Source organism: Crocuta crocuta, unplaced genomic scaffold (assembly GCF_008692635.1).
Source record: "Crocuta crocuta isolate KB4526 unplaced genomic scaffold, BGI_CrCroc_1.0 scaffold57, whole genome shotgun sequence".
NCBI classification, from domain to species: Eukaryota; Metazoa; Chordata; class Mammalia; order Carnivora; family Hyaenidae; genus Crocuta; species Crocuta crocuta.
The window spans coordinates 3,113,395-3,130,374 of record NW_027532163.1 but is presented as its reverse complement, the minus strand read 5'-3'; the positions used below and the strand labels follow the sequence as shown (position 1 = coordinate 3,130,374).

At 40.9% G+C, this 16,980-nt stretch overlaps 2 protein-coding genes across 7 annotated transcripts in view; one reads left to right on the top strand and one right to left on the bottom strand.

Moving 5' to 3' along the window:
* Positions 1–16,980, top strand: part of TBC1D19 (TBC1 domain family member 19) — a 152,404-nt gene that overhangs the window by 86,278 nt on the left and 49,146 nt on the right. For all 4 annotated transcript variants that reach the window (XM_077776582.1, XM_077776584.1, XM_077776583.1 and 1 more), the window contains one exon: positions 2,839–2,901. In XM_077776582.1, coding sequence (XP_077632708.1) covers positions 2,839–2,901 — 63 coding nt within the window. The remainder of the gene's footprint in view (positions 1–2,838; positions 2,902–16,980) is intronic.
* LOC144241903 (endogenous retrovirus group PABLB member 1 Env polyprotein-like) lies at positions 5,655–15,466 on the bottom strand. Of its 3 annotated transcripts, none has more exons than XM_077776572.1 (3): positions 15,348–15,466; positions 14,259–14,571; positions 5,655–7,913 (listed from the first exon to the last, which is right to left on the bottom strand). In XM_077776572.1, the coding sequence occupies exon 3, from the start codon at positions 7,710–7,712 to the stop codon at positions 6,288–6,290; it is 1,425 nt and encodes a 474-aa protein (XP_077632698.1). In that variant the 5' UTR covers positions 7,713–7,913; positions 14,259–14,571; positions 15,348–15,466; the 3' UTR covers positions 5,655–6,287. The 3 variants fall into 3 exon arrangements, with proteins under 3 accessions (XP_077632698.1, XP_077632696.1, XP_077632699.1); XM_077776570.1 differs by having other exon boundaries at positions 5,655–7,904; XM_077776573.1 differs by having other exon boundaries at positions 5,655–7,815.

The following is a 16,980-nucleotide window of genomic DNA, read 5'->3' as shown; positions in this document are numbered from 1 at the left end:
ACATTTCTTGTTCCTATTAATTCAAGTTATCCACAGAGACCAAATAAAAATTCAGCTGAAAGGAATTTTTCAGACTATATTTTTCAGAGTCCAAATCAGGCTAATATTTTTATCTTATTTATCACATGATTCTTTAGGGCCTACTTATTTATTCTCTTGTATTGAAGTCATTTTTTATTTTTAATTTTTTGTAGTTTCTAGACATGTGGTTAAGCACATCTCAAGTTTTATGAAAGGGATGCATTGAGCTTTTGTCTCCAAGCATCTGATACCGAGTTGAGAGTTGAGATGTAGGTAGTATAAGCATGATATAGGATATGACTGATTCTGGATTAATAATTGGGCTATTTAAAAGACTTGTGTGTTTTTAATTTAGAACTTGTAAGATAGAGAAGAAGAGCATATTGTTTCATGTCTCAGAAATGGAGGAGAGAAAATTATACATGGAATATCGGAAGATTTTTGTGGGTGGAATGTGACCAAGGTTAATAATAACAGTAGTTACTAGCATTTAATGATTGTTTACTATGTGCCAGCCAGTGTTCCAAACTCTACGTAGATGTTTTTGATCCTGAAAATTACCTTAAGAGTAGCCAATACCAGCACTTAGCTGTCATTTACAGATAAATGCATTATTTTCCCCCTGGGAAAAAGCCTTACATGCTATAAAATCATGCTTTAAAGATAATAGAGCTTATGGGAAAAATAGGAGTGAGGTAGTTTTACAATTTTGTAAACAGAGTACTAGCAAAAACAATTACTGATAGTTTGGCAGATGAATTAGACAACTCCAGCAGGTTGATCCTACAGAAGCTATTAAAAATGTACAAATATAATAAAGTAGAAATGCTAAAATAATGCAGATGGCAGTGGTGTGCTGGGCCACCAGGGCTGCTGTTAAGGTGGGCCCAAGGGGACGTCTAGCAGCTAAAAGATGTGCGGAGCTAGGAGTGTGCCTCTCTGCAGAGGGAGCCACTCATGGCCGGTCATTTTGAATTTTCTTGAAATATAATTATGATTGCTCGTGCCTGTACAGCAGCTGAGCTGAAGGCATTTTTCCTTTCTTGCTGAAGGTTATAATTCTACGCTTGCAATTCTGGCTCCCCTATTAAAAAGAAAAGTTGCATGTGAACCACCACAATTTCCAAGTTATAACAGACACCATTCCCTTACCCATCAGCCACATGTTGACGATGAGTGTCAGCATAAAATAGGAAGTACTATTATTTTATTGTTTTACAGATAAAGGAACTGAAGTAAAGAAAGATTAGAGAAATTAGTTAAATGCACATATTAAGTAGCAAAGTCAAGATTTGAATGTAGATGATCTGACTTCACAACCATACTTTTAAAATCACTATTCTCTACAGGAAGCAAAGTCTTAACTCTCTCAGAAGTTTTATGTAGATTTGGATCACAGGCACTATTGTTAATTTCAAGGTCAAATAGTCATGCTCAGGGATTTATTCTAGCAACAGCATAAGAGATCTTTCGGGTTTAAGACCTTTCAACCTCTTTTCTATTCAAATGAAAGAAGACCAAAAAGGAAGGAAGTTCAGAAAATCAGGGAGTGCTAGCTGAGAATTCTCTTTGCTGCCAACATGAGTTTCAGTTTGAATCACTAAAGAAAATCTGTTGTGAGAAAGAGGTAAACAGTTTGTATCTGAAAAATTGAATGTAAGTTTTAGTAGAATCAATCCTGACTGTCTGCAGCGTGAGTATTTTTAGGACGGTATCAGTCCCTGATTGTTCTGACTTGTGTGTTTTGAGCTTTGCTGATATTGTTGGAGCCACTCCAAATGTTATTAAAGTCAACTTTTAAGGGAATGGACATTTAAAATAATTATTTGAAGTTTCATGACAGTTTCCTATGGCAAACACTAATTTTTAATTTACCTGAAAACAAAGTAAAATTATGTTAGTGGTTAAAGGAATGAATGGAACAAGGCAACACTAAATTTAGAACATCATCAAACCTTCCATAAGCCAAATTATTAACCGATTCTCTCTGGACTGTATTTTTTTTCCCACAAAAGTTGTGTTGTATCCACACCTTCTATAGTTTTCCATCATTTACTATGCCAGTTTATACCAGGGCTTCTCAACCTTTTCTTCATCACCAACTTCCTAAAGAGAAAAATTAATTTTTATCTAATACAAAAAAAATTAAATACCAAAGAATAAAATTTTGTTGGGTAGAGACAAGCTTTGGAGGTCCATAAACCATTGTAACATGTTAAACTTTTTGGCCTCAGAGAACTAATTCTCACCCCTTTCAAGGCAGTATCATCCTTTCTGCCCATTTTTACTGTGTATGTATTCTTGCTGGTAAGATTATAGACTTCTTGAAGATAAACGTTTGTTGGGTAATATGCAATGTCTTGCAAATGAATAATCACAAAGGGGTGAAAGATGTTGGATATTTCAAGGGAATGTCAAGAATGTAAACTTGAACAGTAGAGGTGATTTGGGAACAAATTTGGGGCCAGATTGTAATGATTGCTTCTGGATGTTATAATTACATCTGCTTTTCCAACCTTAAGACACTTAAATATTAGATTCAAATAAGATTAAGAATTAGATTTAAAGACGATAAACATTGAAATAAATAATAAGGAATTACTAATGGAACCTAAAAAGCTGTGAGCAATTTGAGGTCTAATAATGTGTCACGTATATAGTCAGGTATATTTATAGCAGTGACGAAATCTCATTGAGACATTTATAATCATACATAAGTAACATCATTGCAGTATTGTTTCTAGATATTGAATTTATGTCGTACAATAGAGCTATACCTTTAAGGTTCTTTTCAGGACTCTCTACCTTTGATTATAGGATGTGAAGTTGACAGCAAGCAATGATGATTATTATTTTGTATTTGAAGACTATTTATATCAGGTAAGTTGAAAAATCAAAATATCTAATGTTTTTTTTTTTTTCAGTGCTCTAACTCAGCACACTTTAGCTGAATTCTCTGTTTTTAGCTGAATTCTGCCAAAATCCAAGCCATGTTTGTTTTTTTATCAAATATCCTATGTTTGGAAACAGGTTAACTTTTTTTCTTAGGTGGGATTGGGTTGGTGAGCGAGAGTTCTGGAGTGAGTGTGTGGGTTGTTTGTCTTGGTCCCATCTGCTACCACAAGGGAGATGATGACCCTGGCTGTGACATTCATCCTGAGGCCGTCCCAAGGTGTTTAGAAACAACATTTTACATGATACTTTTCTATTAAAAATATTGAGTAAATAGTTAAATGTTTTGAAGTTGGTTTGAAGTGTCTTGATTACTCTTTGATCATCTCATATGCTGATGTTATAGATGTTCAGATCCTTACGTGAGTCTTTTTCATATCCAGTAAAATTAAAACATCTTATTATAGATAGAAAAGATGTCATTATATAGAATTGCCTAGATGATATTCTTTTTTTAAAAGATCACACATATATATTAATAATTTGATTTTGAATGCCATGGAGAAGATATCTAGTTTCCACATAGTTATATCAGCTTGGTTAAATATAAATCAGTTCTGGATTAGCAGATTTCTGTTGGTGATAGTGGTGGTAGTGTGCATCTGTTTAAGAAAAAGATGGAGTTAAATAAGAATCTCTCAAGTTTTAACTAAGTATTCATTCCGAGAACTGAAATCCAAAGACTTTATTTATAAAATTAACATTTGTAATAACCTAAAAACAATTTTAATGATTTCAAATATGTGATTAAAAAACACGTATTTGTAAAGATATACAATTCCATTTTAATATAAAGTTAGATATTAAAGTTTAGGAAATACAAAAAAATCTGAATTTACTTATGTAGCCAATATGTACCCCCAGGCCTAAATGTTAGTAATCAGTATAATTTTAAATATACAGGTAAAGTTAGTGATTCATTTATACATTAATGTTATTGTAGTGAAAACCTCTAAACTTAAGAACATTGAGTGGATATTTTCACTTTTGGAATGTAGCAAAAGGAGCTCCATGGGACCATCCCCAGCAGAAAAACCATAACCTAGTGAAAATTATCTTTATTAAAAATAAAAACATTTAGAGACATCTCTCTCTTTTGGCTCAGGTGATGATTCACGGTTTGTGGGATCAAGCCTACATCTGGCTCTGCGCTTACAGTGTGGAGCCTGCTCAGGATTCTCTCTNTGACAGCTCAGAGCCTGGAGCCTCTTTCACATTCTGTGTCTCCCTCTCTCTCTGCCCCCCGCCCATTTTCTCTCTCTCTCTCTCTCTCAAATAGATGTTTTTTTAAAAACATTTAAGGTATCTAAAAACGGTCCTAAGGTCATACATCAAGTTAGAAAAAAAAAATTTTTCAAAAAAGGCTACTAAATCCCATTAAGAACAGTCTGTGCACTTGAGTCATGACGCACTCTCTCCCTTCCCTTGCCCCCAGATCAACGTGACAGAAGCTTCAGTTCATCCGAACTCACGAACTGTGAGATCATGACCTAAGCCTAAATCAAACACTTATCCAGCTGAGCCATCCAGATGCCTCTCCATGTTTCTTCTATGAGTTTTATAGTTCAGGCCTTAAATTTAAGTCTTTAATCCATGTTAAGTTCACTTTTGTGAGTGACATAAGCTAGGGTCTAATTTCTTTCTGCATGTGATTATCTGGTTTTCCCAGCACCATTTTTTGAAGTACTATCCTTTCTGGACTGAGTATTCTTGGCTCCCTTGTCAAATATGTAGGGATTTATTTCTGTGCTCTTGATTCTGGTCCATTGGCCTATGTGTCTGTTTTTATGCCAGTATCATATGGTTTTTATTATTGTAGCTTTGAAGTATAGTTTGAAATCAGGAAATCTGGCTTTGTTGTTCTTTCTCAAGATTGCTTTGGCTATTCAGGATCTTTTGTGTCTTTATACAAGTTTTAAAATTGGTTTTTCTATTTCTGTGAAAAATGCCATTGGAATTTTGAAAGGGATTGCTTTGAATCTATAGATGGCTTCTGGTAATATGGACATTTTAACAATGTTATTTCTTCTGATCCATAAATTAGAGGTATTTTTCCATTTGTGTCTTCTTCAATTCCGTTCATCAAAATCTTTTTAAAAATTTTTTAAAAATGTTTTTTATTTATTTCTGAGAGAGAGACAACATGAGCAGGGGAGGGTCAGAGAAAGAGGGAGACACACAATCCGAAACAGGCTCCAGGCTCTGAGCTGGCTGTCAGCACAGAGCCGGATGCGGGGCTCGAACCACTAACCGTGAGATCATGACCTGAGCTGAATTTGGACGCTTAACCAACTGAGACACCCAGGCACCCCTTCCATTCATCAAAATCTTACCAGTGTACACATCTTTCATCTCCTTGGTGAAATTTATTCTTTAGTATTTTATTGTTTTGAATGTTATTGTAAATGAGATTGTTTTCCTTATTTTTTTCAGATGCTTTGTTACTAGTGTCTAGAAATGCAGCTGTTTTCTGTATGTTGGTTTCTGCTTCCTGCAACTTTACTGAATTGGTTAATCAGTTAGTGCTAGCAGGTTTTTGATTGAGTCTTTAGGATTTTTTTTAATGTATACATCCATATTAATGCAGGCAGACTGAGTTTGAGGGCCCAGAAGGGGTCCCACAGGACAAAGCAAGAGGATCCTTGGCTTCACACAGGATGGAAATCAAACATGAGCCAGCAGGAGGTGAAGGCAGAATTTATTGAAGGTATAGAGAGAGCAAATACAGATAGAGTGTCTGGGAGACCCCAAACAGAAAAGAGGGAGTCTTTGCTTGGGGTCTGGGTTTTTATTAACGATTGGGATCTGGTGCATATGTCTTCTCAGGGATCCCAGAACTGGTCAAAGCGAAGATAGGGTCCAGGTGACCATCATAAATCACTTATTCCATGGAGCCAGGGGGGTCTTGGCATCAAGGTGTTCAGTGACAGTGGTCTGGAATATGCACATAGTGGTCTCGCCTGGTCACTCCTTAGATGTTATCTATTGTGCTAGAAGACTCCAAAGAAATCATTATCTCTGTCCCTTACAAGGAGGACATACATTAAGGTAAGGAAGACTCTAGCAAGAACTGAAGCTGGAAAAGAAGGAAAAGAAAAAAAACAAAAACCAAAAAAGCTTTTTTCTCATGGTGTCCTTTCGGTTTCCCTGTCTCCTTGCCTGCCATGGGATTTTTATCCTCCTTATTCTTTAGGGGTGTTGAAGGGTGAAGGTCTCATCTTCTGTAGCTTCTTCAGGCTGAAAGGGATCGAAGACCCTACCTATTGGGAGGTATAAAAATCCCAATTAAATGAAGAGCCTCTAGTTGCAGACTGTCAGACATGTGCATGAGGCTTCAACCTAGGAAGAATATGGCGCCCAAAGACCACCCGTTCTGATAGTTTTTCTGATATATGCGTGCAAAGCATGCAACAACAGTAGCCCCCACAGCAGAACAAAACCCCTAGCATAACTATTGTTACTACTGCTAAGAGAAATTTTTTCCACCAAGACCATATACTTCCACCAGACCAGGAAGAAACCCAGTCATTGAGGGAACCAGAGGCATCAGACATTGCTTCAATTTGGGTGCGCATGTCTGCTAAGAGGTTGGACACATTAGCTGATCTGTCTGGGATGTATACACAACATTGAGTTTTAATGATAGCACAGGTCCCTCCCTGAGCTGCCGTTAGTATGTCTAAGGCCATCCTGTTTTGCAATACAGCCTTTCTCATTAATGCAACTTCAGAATTTAGCAGGGACATTCCCCACATAGAATCATTAAGGGCTTGTGTGGTGTATTTTGTGAGGGCCTCTACGTGCCATATTATGTCTTCTATTCCCATTTGGGGTACGAAAATACTTAACAGGTGGTCATACCAGTGGAAGACTGACCGTGTCCAGCGATGAAGTAGATTGGGGTAATTTGCAGGCCTCGGTATTTCTTTATACCAGCTCCCTTGCATCCAAGGAAAGCCCAGGGTGCAGCGCCCTATCCATCCAGGGGGCAGCCAGGGCCACAAATTTGTGCCGCAGAGCCACTGAGTGCCATTGGGCGCCAACCATCTGATGCTTGGTCGTCTTATCCAGTCAGTAGCAAACCAATCCGTTGCTTGTAAGACAATGATATGGGTACAGGCTGTGGGGGGGAGCCATCCTAATTCCCGGGTGCTGTTAGGCCAGGCATCATAGGTATGATTTCTTTGCTCCCAACATAAAAGAGCTTTCTGATTTAATTGGCCTATGGTAGGAGTAAGCCACATAAATTCATCCCATACTTGGAAATAACCATCTTCAGTATATCTCATATTGTTAAGCTTAACTGTTCCCCACAGTGTGTTCTTATTTTCAATTTTAGAGTTGGCATATTCTTTCATGATTTTGGCAGTCTGGGTGTAGGAAAAAGGTCTTTCATGGCCTGGAGAATTCCAGGTAGTATTTACCAGAGGCCAATAAGAAACATTTCTGTTAGTAATAGAGATGTCATTGAATATGCTCATATTTGGGTGGAAAACCATATCGTCTACGTATCGGCACAAGTAATGCCAGTCTGTGCCTTGTAAAGGAGAAACCCACCAAGGGAGGCCTGAGGTGCTGGATAAAGGGAGGAGGCCACAAATCCAGCAGGAGCTTTTCTGTAAATTATCAGCATAGTGCTGAGCCCATTGCAAAAATAAATTGGGGCCATTAAATTTTCCTAGAGCTAGGTAAGGAAAGAGTAGTAAACTCAGAAAAGCGAAAGATCTTAGAAGTTTCATCGAGCCTTACTTATTGGTCCTTCAGAGCAGCAACTTTACGTTTTTCTTCGGGTTCTCAGGTATGGGTAGGTGTTAGGAGCTCCGGGTGGACACTGCAGCAGGTCTGTTCTCGGAAAGAGATTTTAAATAGTTGACAGGCTCACAGGCATATGTGTCCCCTTCTTCCCTTGGAGGCAGTATCAGAGCTGGCTCCTGTAAAGACTCAGGAGAGACAGGTTTGATTCTGGACAGGTGAACCCAGCTAGAGATACCGTGAAGGTTTTCTGCTGTGGGGGTGCTAAGTAGAACTTGACAGAGCCCTTCCCACCTTGGTTCGAGCTGATCTTCGGGTGACCCCCTTTCCCATGTTTTTTAATAGTACCTCGCTCCCTGCTAGTCTTGGCACAGATGACTTGTCTTCAATGGGATATGCAAGTATTTTATTTCCATACTTTTGGAGAGGCTAGTATTTTACCCAGACTAGTAATATATTTTAAAATTTGGTTGATTTCCTCAGCAAACCATAAAGTTGCAATGAGAAAAAGGTCTTCTGTATTTTAATTTAAAGGGGCTCAATTTAAGAGCCCCTTGGAACCACTTAGTAAAGCAATCAGTAACATCTGTTACCATGTTTCATGAGTTCCTTGACAGAGTTTTGGCCAAAGTCCATTTAAAGATATGGTTCATTTTGTCTACTTTTCCTGAAGATTGAGGACTACATGCGGCATGGAGTTGATAACAGATCCCTATAGTCACTGATAATTGTTGTGTTGTTTTAGTAGCAAAGGAGGGGCCATTATCACTTTGCAGATTCTGGAGAAATCCAAACCTAGGTATGACTTCCTTTAATGGGGCCTTTTTTTTTTTTTTAATATTTATTTTTGAGAAAGAGAGAGCAAGCTGGGGAGGGGCAGAGAGAGGGAGGCAGAGGATCTGAAGCAGGCTCTGTGCTGACAGCACAGAGCCAGATGTAGGACTCGAACTCAGGAACTGTGAGATCATGACCTGAGTTGAAGTCACTGAGCCACCCAGGCACTTCTTCAATAAGGTCTTAGAAACCTCTAAAGCTCTTTCTGCCCCATAGGGAAGGCCTCCACCTACCCTGTAAATGTACTCACATAAACCAACAGACACGTATCCCAGATAGAGTGGCATTTGAGTGAAGTCAATTTGCCAGGACCCTAGGTCATTTTTGACACAAATCTCACATGCTCTGGTAACTTTCCTTGTAGTCTTGGTTAGAGTCTTTCCTCTGAATAGTTGATGCAATAGATTTTCCATAGTGTCTCTACCAAAGTGGGTGGTGTCATGTATTTGCTTAATTTTTTTTTTTTCATTTTAAACAAAAAGTTTACTTAACAAGATCCTTAACTTGAAGGGGAAACTATCTAGGATCCATTTCTTTTAGAGTAACTTATCCCTCCTTAAAGACAGATTGCCCTAAATGTAATAGCTACCTACAAAAAAGTTATAAAATTGTCATTGCTTTTACCATCATAAATAAAGGACATTAAAATTCTTCAATAGAACAGGGAGTGCAAAGATTTTTGTGTTGTTCCTTTTTTTGTTAAACCATGAGAGCAAAACAACTTACTCGAATATAAAGAGCTGAAGGAGCATGCCACTGATGGAGAAAGGGGGTGTTTTCACAGAACCAGTATTTTTCCCCATTTGATGTCGCTCAAGACATGCCATTGACCATTTTGTTAAAAACAAATGCAATATGGTTGTGCACGTACACAGTTACTTTCTGTACAGTAAAGGAGCAGGGAAGGGAAAATGAAAGAATAGAAAAAACTACACTGTAGTAGTCGTGATGTGGTAAAACCAAATTGTGGTTTTCTAATTGAGACTATCTTCTTGGTCTGGAGAAAAGAGGCGGCTTCCCTGTTTAGTGGACACCTCCTGTCTGCTGCTGGAACACATCAATTGTATCTTCATCTTCCATTTCCAGCTGTGCAGGTGTGTCTGTCTCATTCATGGGGTGCCCATCAAATCAGAATCTGATCTGCCTCATTGACAAGCCCTGTCGTGCACAGTAGGCTTTCATCAGTTTACTAAGTAGTGTATGCCTCTTAATCTTAAAGTACGCCACAGAGCCATCCTGCCCTGCCACCTTCAAATTAATATGGTCATTGTTCTTAGTCATGACTTCTTGCTTGGGCTTTTCATCGGTCATGGAGAACGCCAGCATCCCCTCAGCTGCCGCTTCACCAAAGAGGTACCGGGTCCACACCGAGCGAGCACACAAGCAGCTCCAGGAGTGGCAGAAGAAGGCTTAATTATTTTCCATCGCCATGCCTTGAGGAGTAAATTTATATATATATTATTTAATTTATGCCTTCCCTTGGAATCAATTTCAAATCCCTTTGTGAGGCCCATTCAGCCTCAGAGGAAGTATAGTTTGGGCTTCTTTCTTCTAGAAGAGCTTCTGGAATTAAAGCTAAAACCTGTGTGGCAAGCTCTTCATTCCTTGCCACCACTTTTCCTATTCTATCGGTAAAATTGTTTCCTTTACTCATCATGGGTTGGTCTGTTTGGTGTCCTTTACAGTGTACAACTGCCATCTCCTAACGAAGCTGTGTAGCCCTTAATAATGTTAACATTCTCCCTCTGTGTTTTACAGTGGACCTCTTTGAAGTTAATAGTCCCCGTTCTTTCCCAATGGCTGCATGAGCATGAAGTATTAAGAACCCATGTTTAGAAGCAGTATATATACTTAACTTTAACTCTTTACATAGCTGTAGTACTCTGGTTAAAGCAGTTACTTTGGTCTTTTGTGCTTTTTGTGTTTTGTTTTGTTTTGTTTTTTCAGACCTTTGAAGGCTTGGCGGCAGTCATCATTCCATTCCAGGGGTTCAAATTCACTTCCTTATAATGCTTATAAAGGGGTTTGGCCATAAGGCTAATCCCTGGAAGCCAAATGCAACAAACACCTACCATGCCTAAGAAGGCTCTTAATTGCCTTTTGGTTTGAGGTACTCAGATATACAATATGGCTGATCTTCTGTCGTGGGCTCATCCATCTCCATGCCCCTGGAGTGAGAATGTAGCCCGCATAGCGAACCTTCGCCTTAGAAGCCTGGGCTTTCTGGGGACACACTCTGAACCCCTGCTGTCCTAAAACATTAAGGATGAGGATTGTATTTTCATCAGAATGCTCTTGTTGGGCTGACAATCATGTATCGCCCACATGTTGAAGCAAGGTTCCATTACTTGGGAATTCCATTATAAATCTCCTAATCTCCTTTTTAAAGTGCTCCCAAACAAATGTGGGCTGTCTCAGAAGCCCTGAGGCAGCCCCATCCAGGTCAGCTGGGAAATCTCACAAATTATCAGCAGTAGCCCATGCAGAAGGAAAAAGATACTGGGAGTCAGGTGTTCTGGTGTACAGAAGAAAGCACCCTTTAAATTTAAGATCATAAACTAGTTTGTATCCGGAGGAACTGGAGTCAGTGTAGTATAAGGGTTAGAGACCATAGGATGAATAGGGATCACTGCCTCATTAATTGCTCTTAAATCCTGGATAAAGCAGTACACCTTGTTTGGCTTCTTCACTAATAGAATGAAGGTATTGCAGGATGACGGACCAGGAGTTAATAATCCATATTTCAAAATTTTCTTCTTTTAAAATTTTTTAATGTTTATTTATTTTTGAGAGAGAGAGAAAGAGCACACGCAGGGGAAGGGCAGAGAAAGAGGGAAACCTAGAACCTGAAGCAGGCTCCAGGCTCTGACCTGTCAGCACAGAGCCCAACACGGGACTCAGACCCATGAGCTGTGAAATCATGACCTGAGCCAAAATCAGATGAGCCACTTAGGCTCCCCTCAAAAATTTCTTAATCAGAGGCCAAATATCTTTTTGTGTCTCTGATCTTATAGAATATTGCCTTTTCCAAGGATATTCTTATATGGTCTTAGGGAGATAAGAATGGGTGAAATATTATTGGCTCTTCCAGGAACTTCTGCTTCCCATTACATTGGGTATTATTCTGATTGCAGTATAGGGAGGTATACTGTCTGGCACATAAATGTTATGTCCCACTTGCATGTCTAGGCGTCTCAACCGTTATAAACTTTATTTTCTCTGCATTTGCATCTGTCAGTCCTATTTGGATGGCAGTTTGTGGCTTAGCAAGTAAGTCACTGCCCAGTAAAGGAGTAAGGCATTTAGCTACCAGGAGAAAGCTTTGCGAGAACAAGAGAGAGCCCGTGCCACAAGCTGGTAGACAAGTGAGTTGTCTCACCTGAAGCCAGCCGTCTATTCCAGTAACTGTACAGGAGTGCTGGGATCGAGGCCCACTGTGCTGAGTCAGGACAGAGTAAGTGGCTCCTGTGTCCAGTAAAAATTCAGTTCCCTTACTTGCCACGTGAGGGATCAGCGGGGGCTCCTGGCTCCTCATATGTTATGTTGGGATGTCAGGGATGAGTCACAGGAGAGGTTGGGCTCCTTTAGTCCTCCGTAACCTTGGCCGGTAGAGGTTTTGGGACCAGACCCGTCTTTCTTTTGAGGTGGGGATAATCATTTCTCCAGTGGCCTCCATCTTACAGAAGGCACATGTATTGGGACCTGGCTTTTTGTGAGCCAGGAACTCTGGTCTGGCTTTGCCAGACTCCGGCCTCGCAGGCTTCCGGACGCAGTGATCCTGGAGTGCAGGGTTCCCCAGTGCCGTGGCCAAAAGTTGGGCATGGCATTTACTTTGGACAAATTCATCCTCCTTCTCTGACCTGTCTGCATTATTAAAGATAGCAAAAGCCATATTCAGCAATTGGTTCATAGGAGTTGGGGACCCAGTAAGTGCCTTCTGTAGTTTTCTCCTGATATTTGCTATAGATTGCAGGATGAATACACAGCCTGCTATGACTGCTCTTTCAGAGAAATGGGGTCTGTATGAGCATACTTCTGGAAAGCCTCTACCAGAGGACCTCTGGAGAGGCTCCAAAGAGAGCTGGATTTTCATCCTTTCCTTGAGCCACTTCCCCTTATCAAAATTAACTGGCTTAACTCTGCGTGGTCTCATTCCTTCTTCTACAGAGCAGCAAGGAGAAAATAATAAGACCCGCAGGTTCCCCCAAGTCAGATCAAACACCAGAGTCAGTTCCATGATGTCAAGTGCCTCTACTGATTTAGGAACTTGGGCCATGCAGCTTTTACATTGTCCTTTGGGGTCCTGATACAGGGCCATAAAGGGTAACACAGAAGGCACTTCATTCCATTTCCCTTCCCTCTAACAATATAAATCAAACTGTAAAATAGTATTGTAATTCAAAGTCCCATTTGCTGGCCAGGTTTCTTGGTCTCCCAAGTGGATTTTGGGGCCAAACCTCATTACAACAGAATATTAGCTTCTTCTTTTTCAACTCATCCAGCATAAAGTGTGCCTAATTACATAACAGCCATCCTAACAGGGAATCCGTTGGGATGCTCACTGCCGCCCCCATTGAGGACCATAAGCAAGGAGTCAGGCTGGGCCAAAGAGAGGATAAGATTCTAGGAAAATAGTGTTCAGAAGGCCAGGGATCTGAGGCAGAGTCTGCAGTCACTGGCCACAGTAGCCCCAGCCCAGTGAGTCAGATAGAAATCGTGGAACTTTCTAGAAATCAAAAGGGGAAAAATAATCTCTTAAGGATGGCGCACTGATGCAGAACACTATGGTCAGAGAATATAGCTGTGTAATGGCAGAGAGAACAATTTGAAAGGCAAAAAAGGTAAAAATATAGAGGGGTAGAAAGAGTGAAAGGGTCAGGCATAGTGAGCAAGAGGGTGCAAAAGATTCCAGCCTGCCGCATGTCTCCTCCCCCGCCCAACAGGGAGACACCCACGTGGCAGTGACCAGCCTGCCGTGTGTCCTGTCCCTATAAGCCGAAAACCCAGTGCAACTGTGGGTACCGGGACCACTTCTTTATTCTAAGAGTTTAGGTCCTCAGTGGGATTGGCCACCAGTCCCCAACACAGTTCCAGCGTCCCAGAATTGCCATGAGGAGACATCCACCTGGCAGTGGAAAAGAAAGAGAACGAGTAAGTGAGCGAGGAAAAGAGAGAAAGGGAGAGACAGTTTTGACTTTATTCTATGAAAAGCCCAGTGTGAGTTGAATGTGGGTCAGCAGTGAGCCAATCTTCCATTCTTTTCTGCCTCGGTTTCTCCCAGTGGCATCCCAAAGCCGCCGCGGGGGCTCAGAGCACTGGATGATCCGTCCTTCTGCATGCATCCCTGGGTGAGCCAAACATGACCATGGCAGGAGGGGGTGGTTTCCCTGGGATCACTGTCTATGTCAAATACTGTCCTTGGTCCTTCTTTGCCCAAGAACACCTTTCAGCAGGGAGGAACATGTGTCCCTTTTCTTCAGAGCTGAGTGACTCAGTCTCTCATGACAACTAAAATTCTTGAAGTTGTCTGGAAGCGAGAGTAAAAAGAGTTCCAGAGCAGACAGAGAATAGGGAGTAAGAGAACAGGTTTGCAGACCAGTTTTTCCAGTTTCCCTTCCGCCACTGGAGAATGGACGAGTTACACATTGACAAAAATTACATCAGCATTAAACCAACTGTTTCCCAGAGGAGGAACTTACCGGTTCCTGAAAGCCAAACTGTGCTTCGCAGACTCAGACTGGGAATACTGCTGTTCTCCTGAGGGTCCCTTTGTGGTCACCAAGACGATGCAGGCAGACTGGGTCTAAGGACCCAGAGGGATCATACAGGACCAGCCACAATGACCTTTGGCTTCACACAGGAATCAAACTCGAACCATCAGGAGGTGAAAGCAGTTTATTGAAGGAAGAGAGAGAGCAGGTGCAAATGGATTACAGGAAGTCTTTGCTTGGGGTCTAGGGTTTTTATTGACGATTATGGTCTGGTACACGTGTCTTCTCAGGCATCCCGGAACTGGTCAAAACAAGGACAGGATCCAAGTGTCTGTCATATGTCACTTATTCCCTATAGCCAGAAGGTCTTGCTGTCAAGGTGTTCAGTGACAGCGGTCTGGAATATGCATATGATGGCCTGACCTGGTCATTCCTTAGATGTTATCTGTTGTGCTAGAAGACTCCAAAGACATTGTAAACTCTTTGTCCTTTATAAGGAGGACTTACATTATGTGTAGGGCAGGGGTGCAGATCTTAGCAAGAATAGAAGCCAGAAAAGAAGCAAAGGGGGAAAAAAAACAACTTTTTTTTTTATTCCTCATGGGGTCTCTTTGGTTTCCCTGTCTCCATAACATCTGCAAATAAAGACAATTTACTTTTTTTTTCTTCCTCGTCAGATGTCTTTTATTTCTTTTCCTTACCTGATTGCTCAGACTGGTGTTTTATTTATTTATTTTTAATGTTTTATTTATTTCTGAGAGAGAGACAGACAGACAGACAGCATGAGCAGGGGAGGGTCAGAGAGAGGGAGACACAGAATCTGAAGCAGGTTCCAGGCTCTGAGCTAGTTGTCAGCACAGAGCCCGATGCGGGGTTTGAACCCACGAACTGTGGGATCATGATCTGAGCTGAAGTCAGACTCTTAACCAATTGAGCCACCCAGGCACCCTCAGACTGGTCTTTTAAAACCACCAAGCCAAATGCCACTTGTCTGATGAAAACCAAAGAGATTAAAATCCCTCATGGGGCCCACACAACCCTGGATCCCTGGCCCACCTCTCCAGCCCCACTGCTTACCTGTCCTGACATTCTGGCACTGTGTATTTCAGCCACCCTGATATTTTCGCTGCTCAAGTTCCTTGTATTCCTTTCTTCCTCAGGGCCATCAGACCTACAGTTGCTTTGATGTGAAAGACTGTTACCCTCTCCTCTTCCCCAAGGCAATTCCTTTTTTCCCTTCAGCTCTCAGCTAAAATACCCCTCTCCTCTCATAGACCGTCCCTGACCTATACTCGGCTTCCCCACACACACACACACACACACACACACACACACACACACACACACACACACACACACACACCACGGTCATGGACATCTAAAATGTGCTTTTAAAGTATTATGTAGTACTTTTCATTTGTTTTATTTAGAGCTCTTATTACAGCTCATGTGTTTATTTTATTCTCCCGTATAAATTCGGTATTTTCACCCTCACTGTTAACTGTACTGTGTGTCATTGCTGTAGATACTGAATGAAAATGTTTATCTTGGCATCATACATTTTTCATTGATGCGGTTTGCTTTTTTTTTCATTGCTGAGAAGGAAGCTCTCTTCCTTTATCTGAAAGCTTAATTTTAGTAATTATTGGCTGACTAAAGTTTCACTATCATCGTACAGGGGTCTAGATTTCCTTGAGCAGAGTTTAGTTCTAGATGTGGTGGATCTTTTTTTATGAACTCATTCCTACAGGAAACAGTTAATGTTGCTCAATATTAAAGACATAAAACAAATGAAACCAAACAAATTAAATATCTACTACCTGGCAAAAATTTTAGCTAGTTAAATTTTTTTGGTCCTTCCTGTATTAACTTTTTGATCTGGAACACAAAACTGTTATGACACTAAACATGAATATATAATAACATCAACTAAGGGTGAGTAATGGCATGATTTATAGCATGTTAACTGTTTTACTTCAGTGTGGGGGTAGAGAAAATATATAGTTGGCAATTTCATCCCATTTGGTGACTGGACAGAAGAGGATTGTCATTTTAAGTTACAATTTAAAAAGGTTTTTGGTGGTGGTAAAAGGGACTTGCCAGGTAACAAAACTGCCTCCTTCAGTGAAAAGATTCAGCAAGGGTATCCTTTTAAATGAGATCGGTAACAGGGGTGCTGGGGTGGTTCAGTCAATTAAGTATCCAGCTCTTGATTTCAGCTCAGGTCATGATCTCATAGTCATTAGCTCGAGCCCCACATCAGGCTCCTTGTGGAGCCTGCTTGGAATTATCTCCTATCTCTCTGACCCCCACCACTCACTCTCTCTTTCAAAATAAAAACATTTTTTAAAAGTAATAAATGAGGGGCGCCTGGGTGGCTTAGTCGGTTAAGCGTCCGGCTTTCGCTTAGGTCATGATCTTGCAGTTCGTGAGTTCGAGCCCCGCGTCGGGCTCTGTGCTGACTGCCAGCTCAGAGCCTGGAGCCTGTTTCAGTCTGTGACTCCCTCTCTCTCTGACCCTCCCCTGCTCACGCTGTCTCTCTCTCTCTCTCTCTCTCCTAGAAATAAAAATATTTTTAAAAAAAAGTAATAAATGAGGGTGGTAACAATTTCTTGAAATAAGGGCCGGAATTAACCCTTCAAAGTACCAGCAGTTTCTCTTTCCATGGTTTCAGTTGCCCGTAGTCAACAGTGGTTCAGAAGCAGACAGA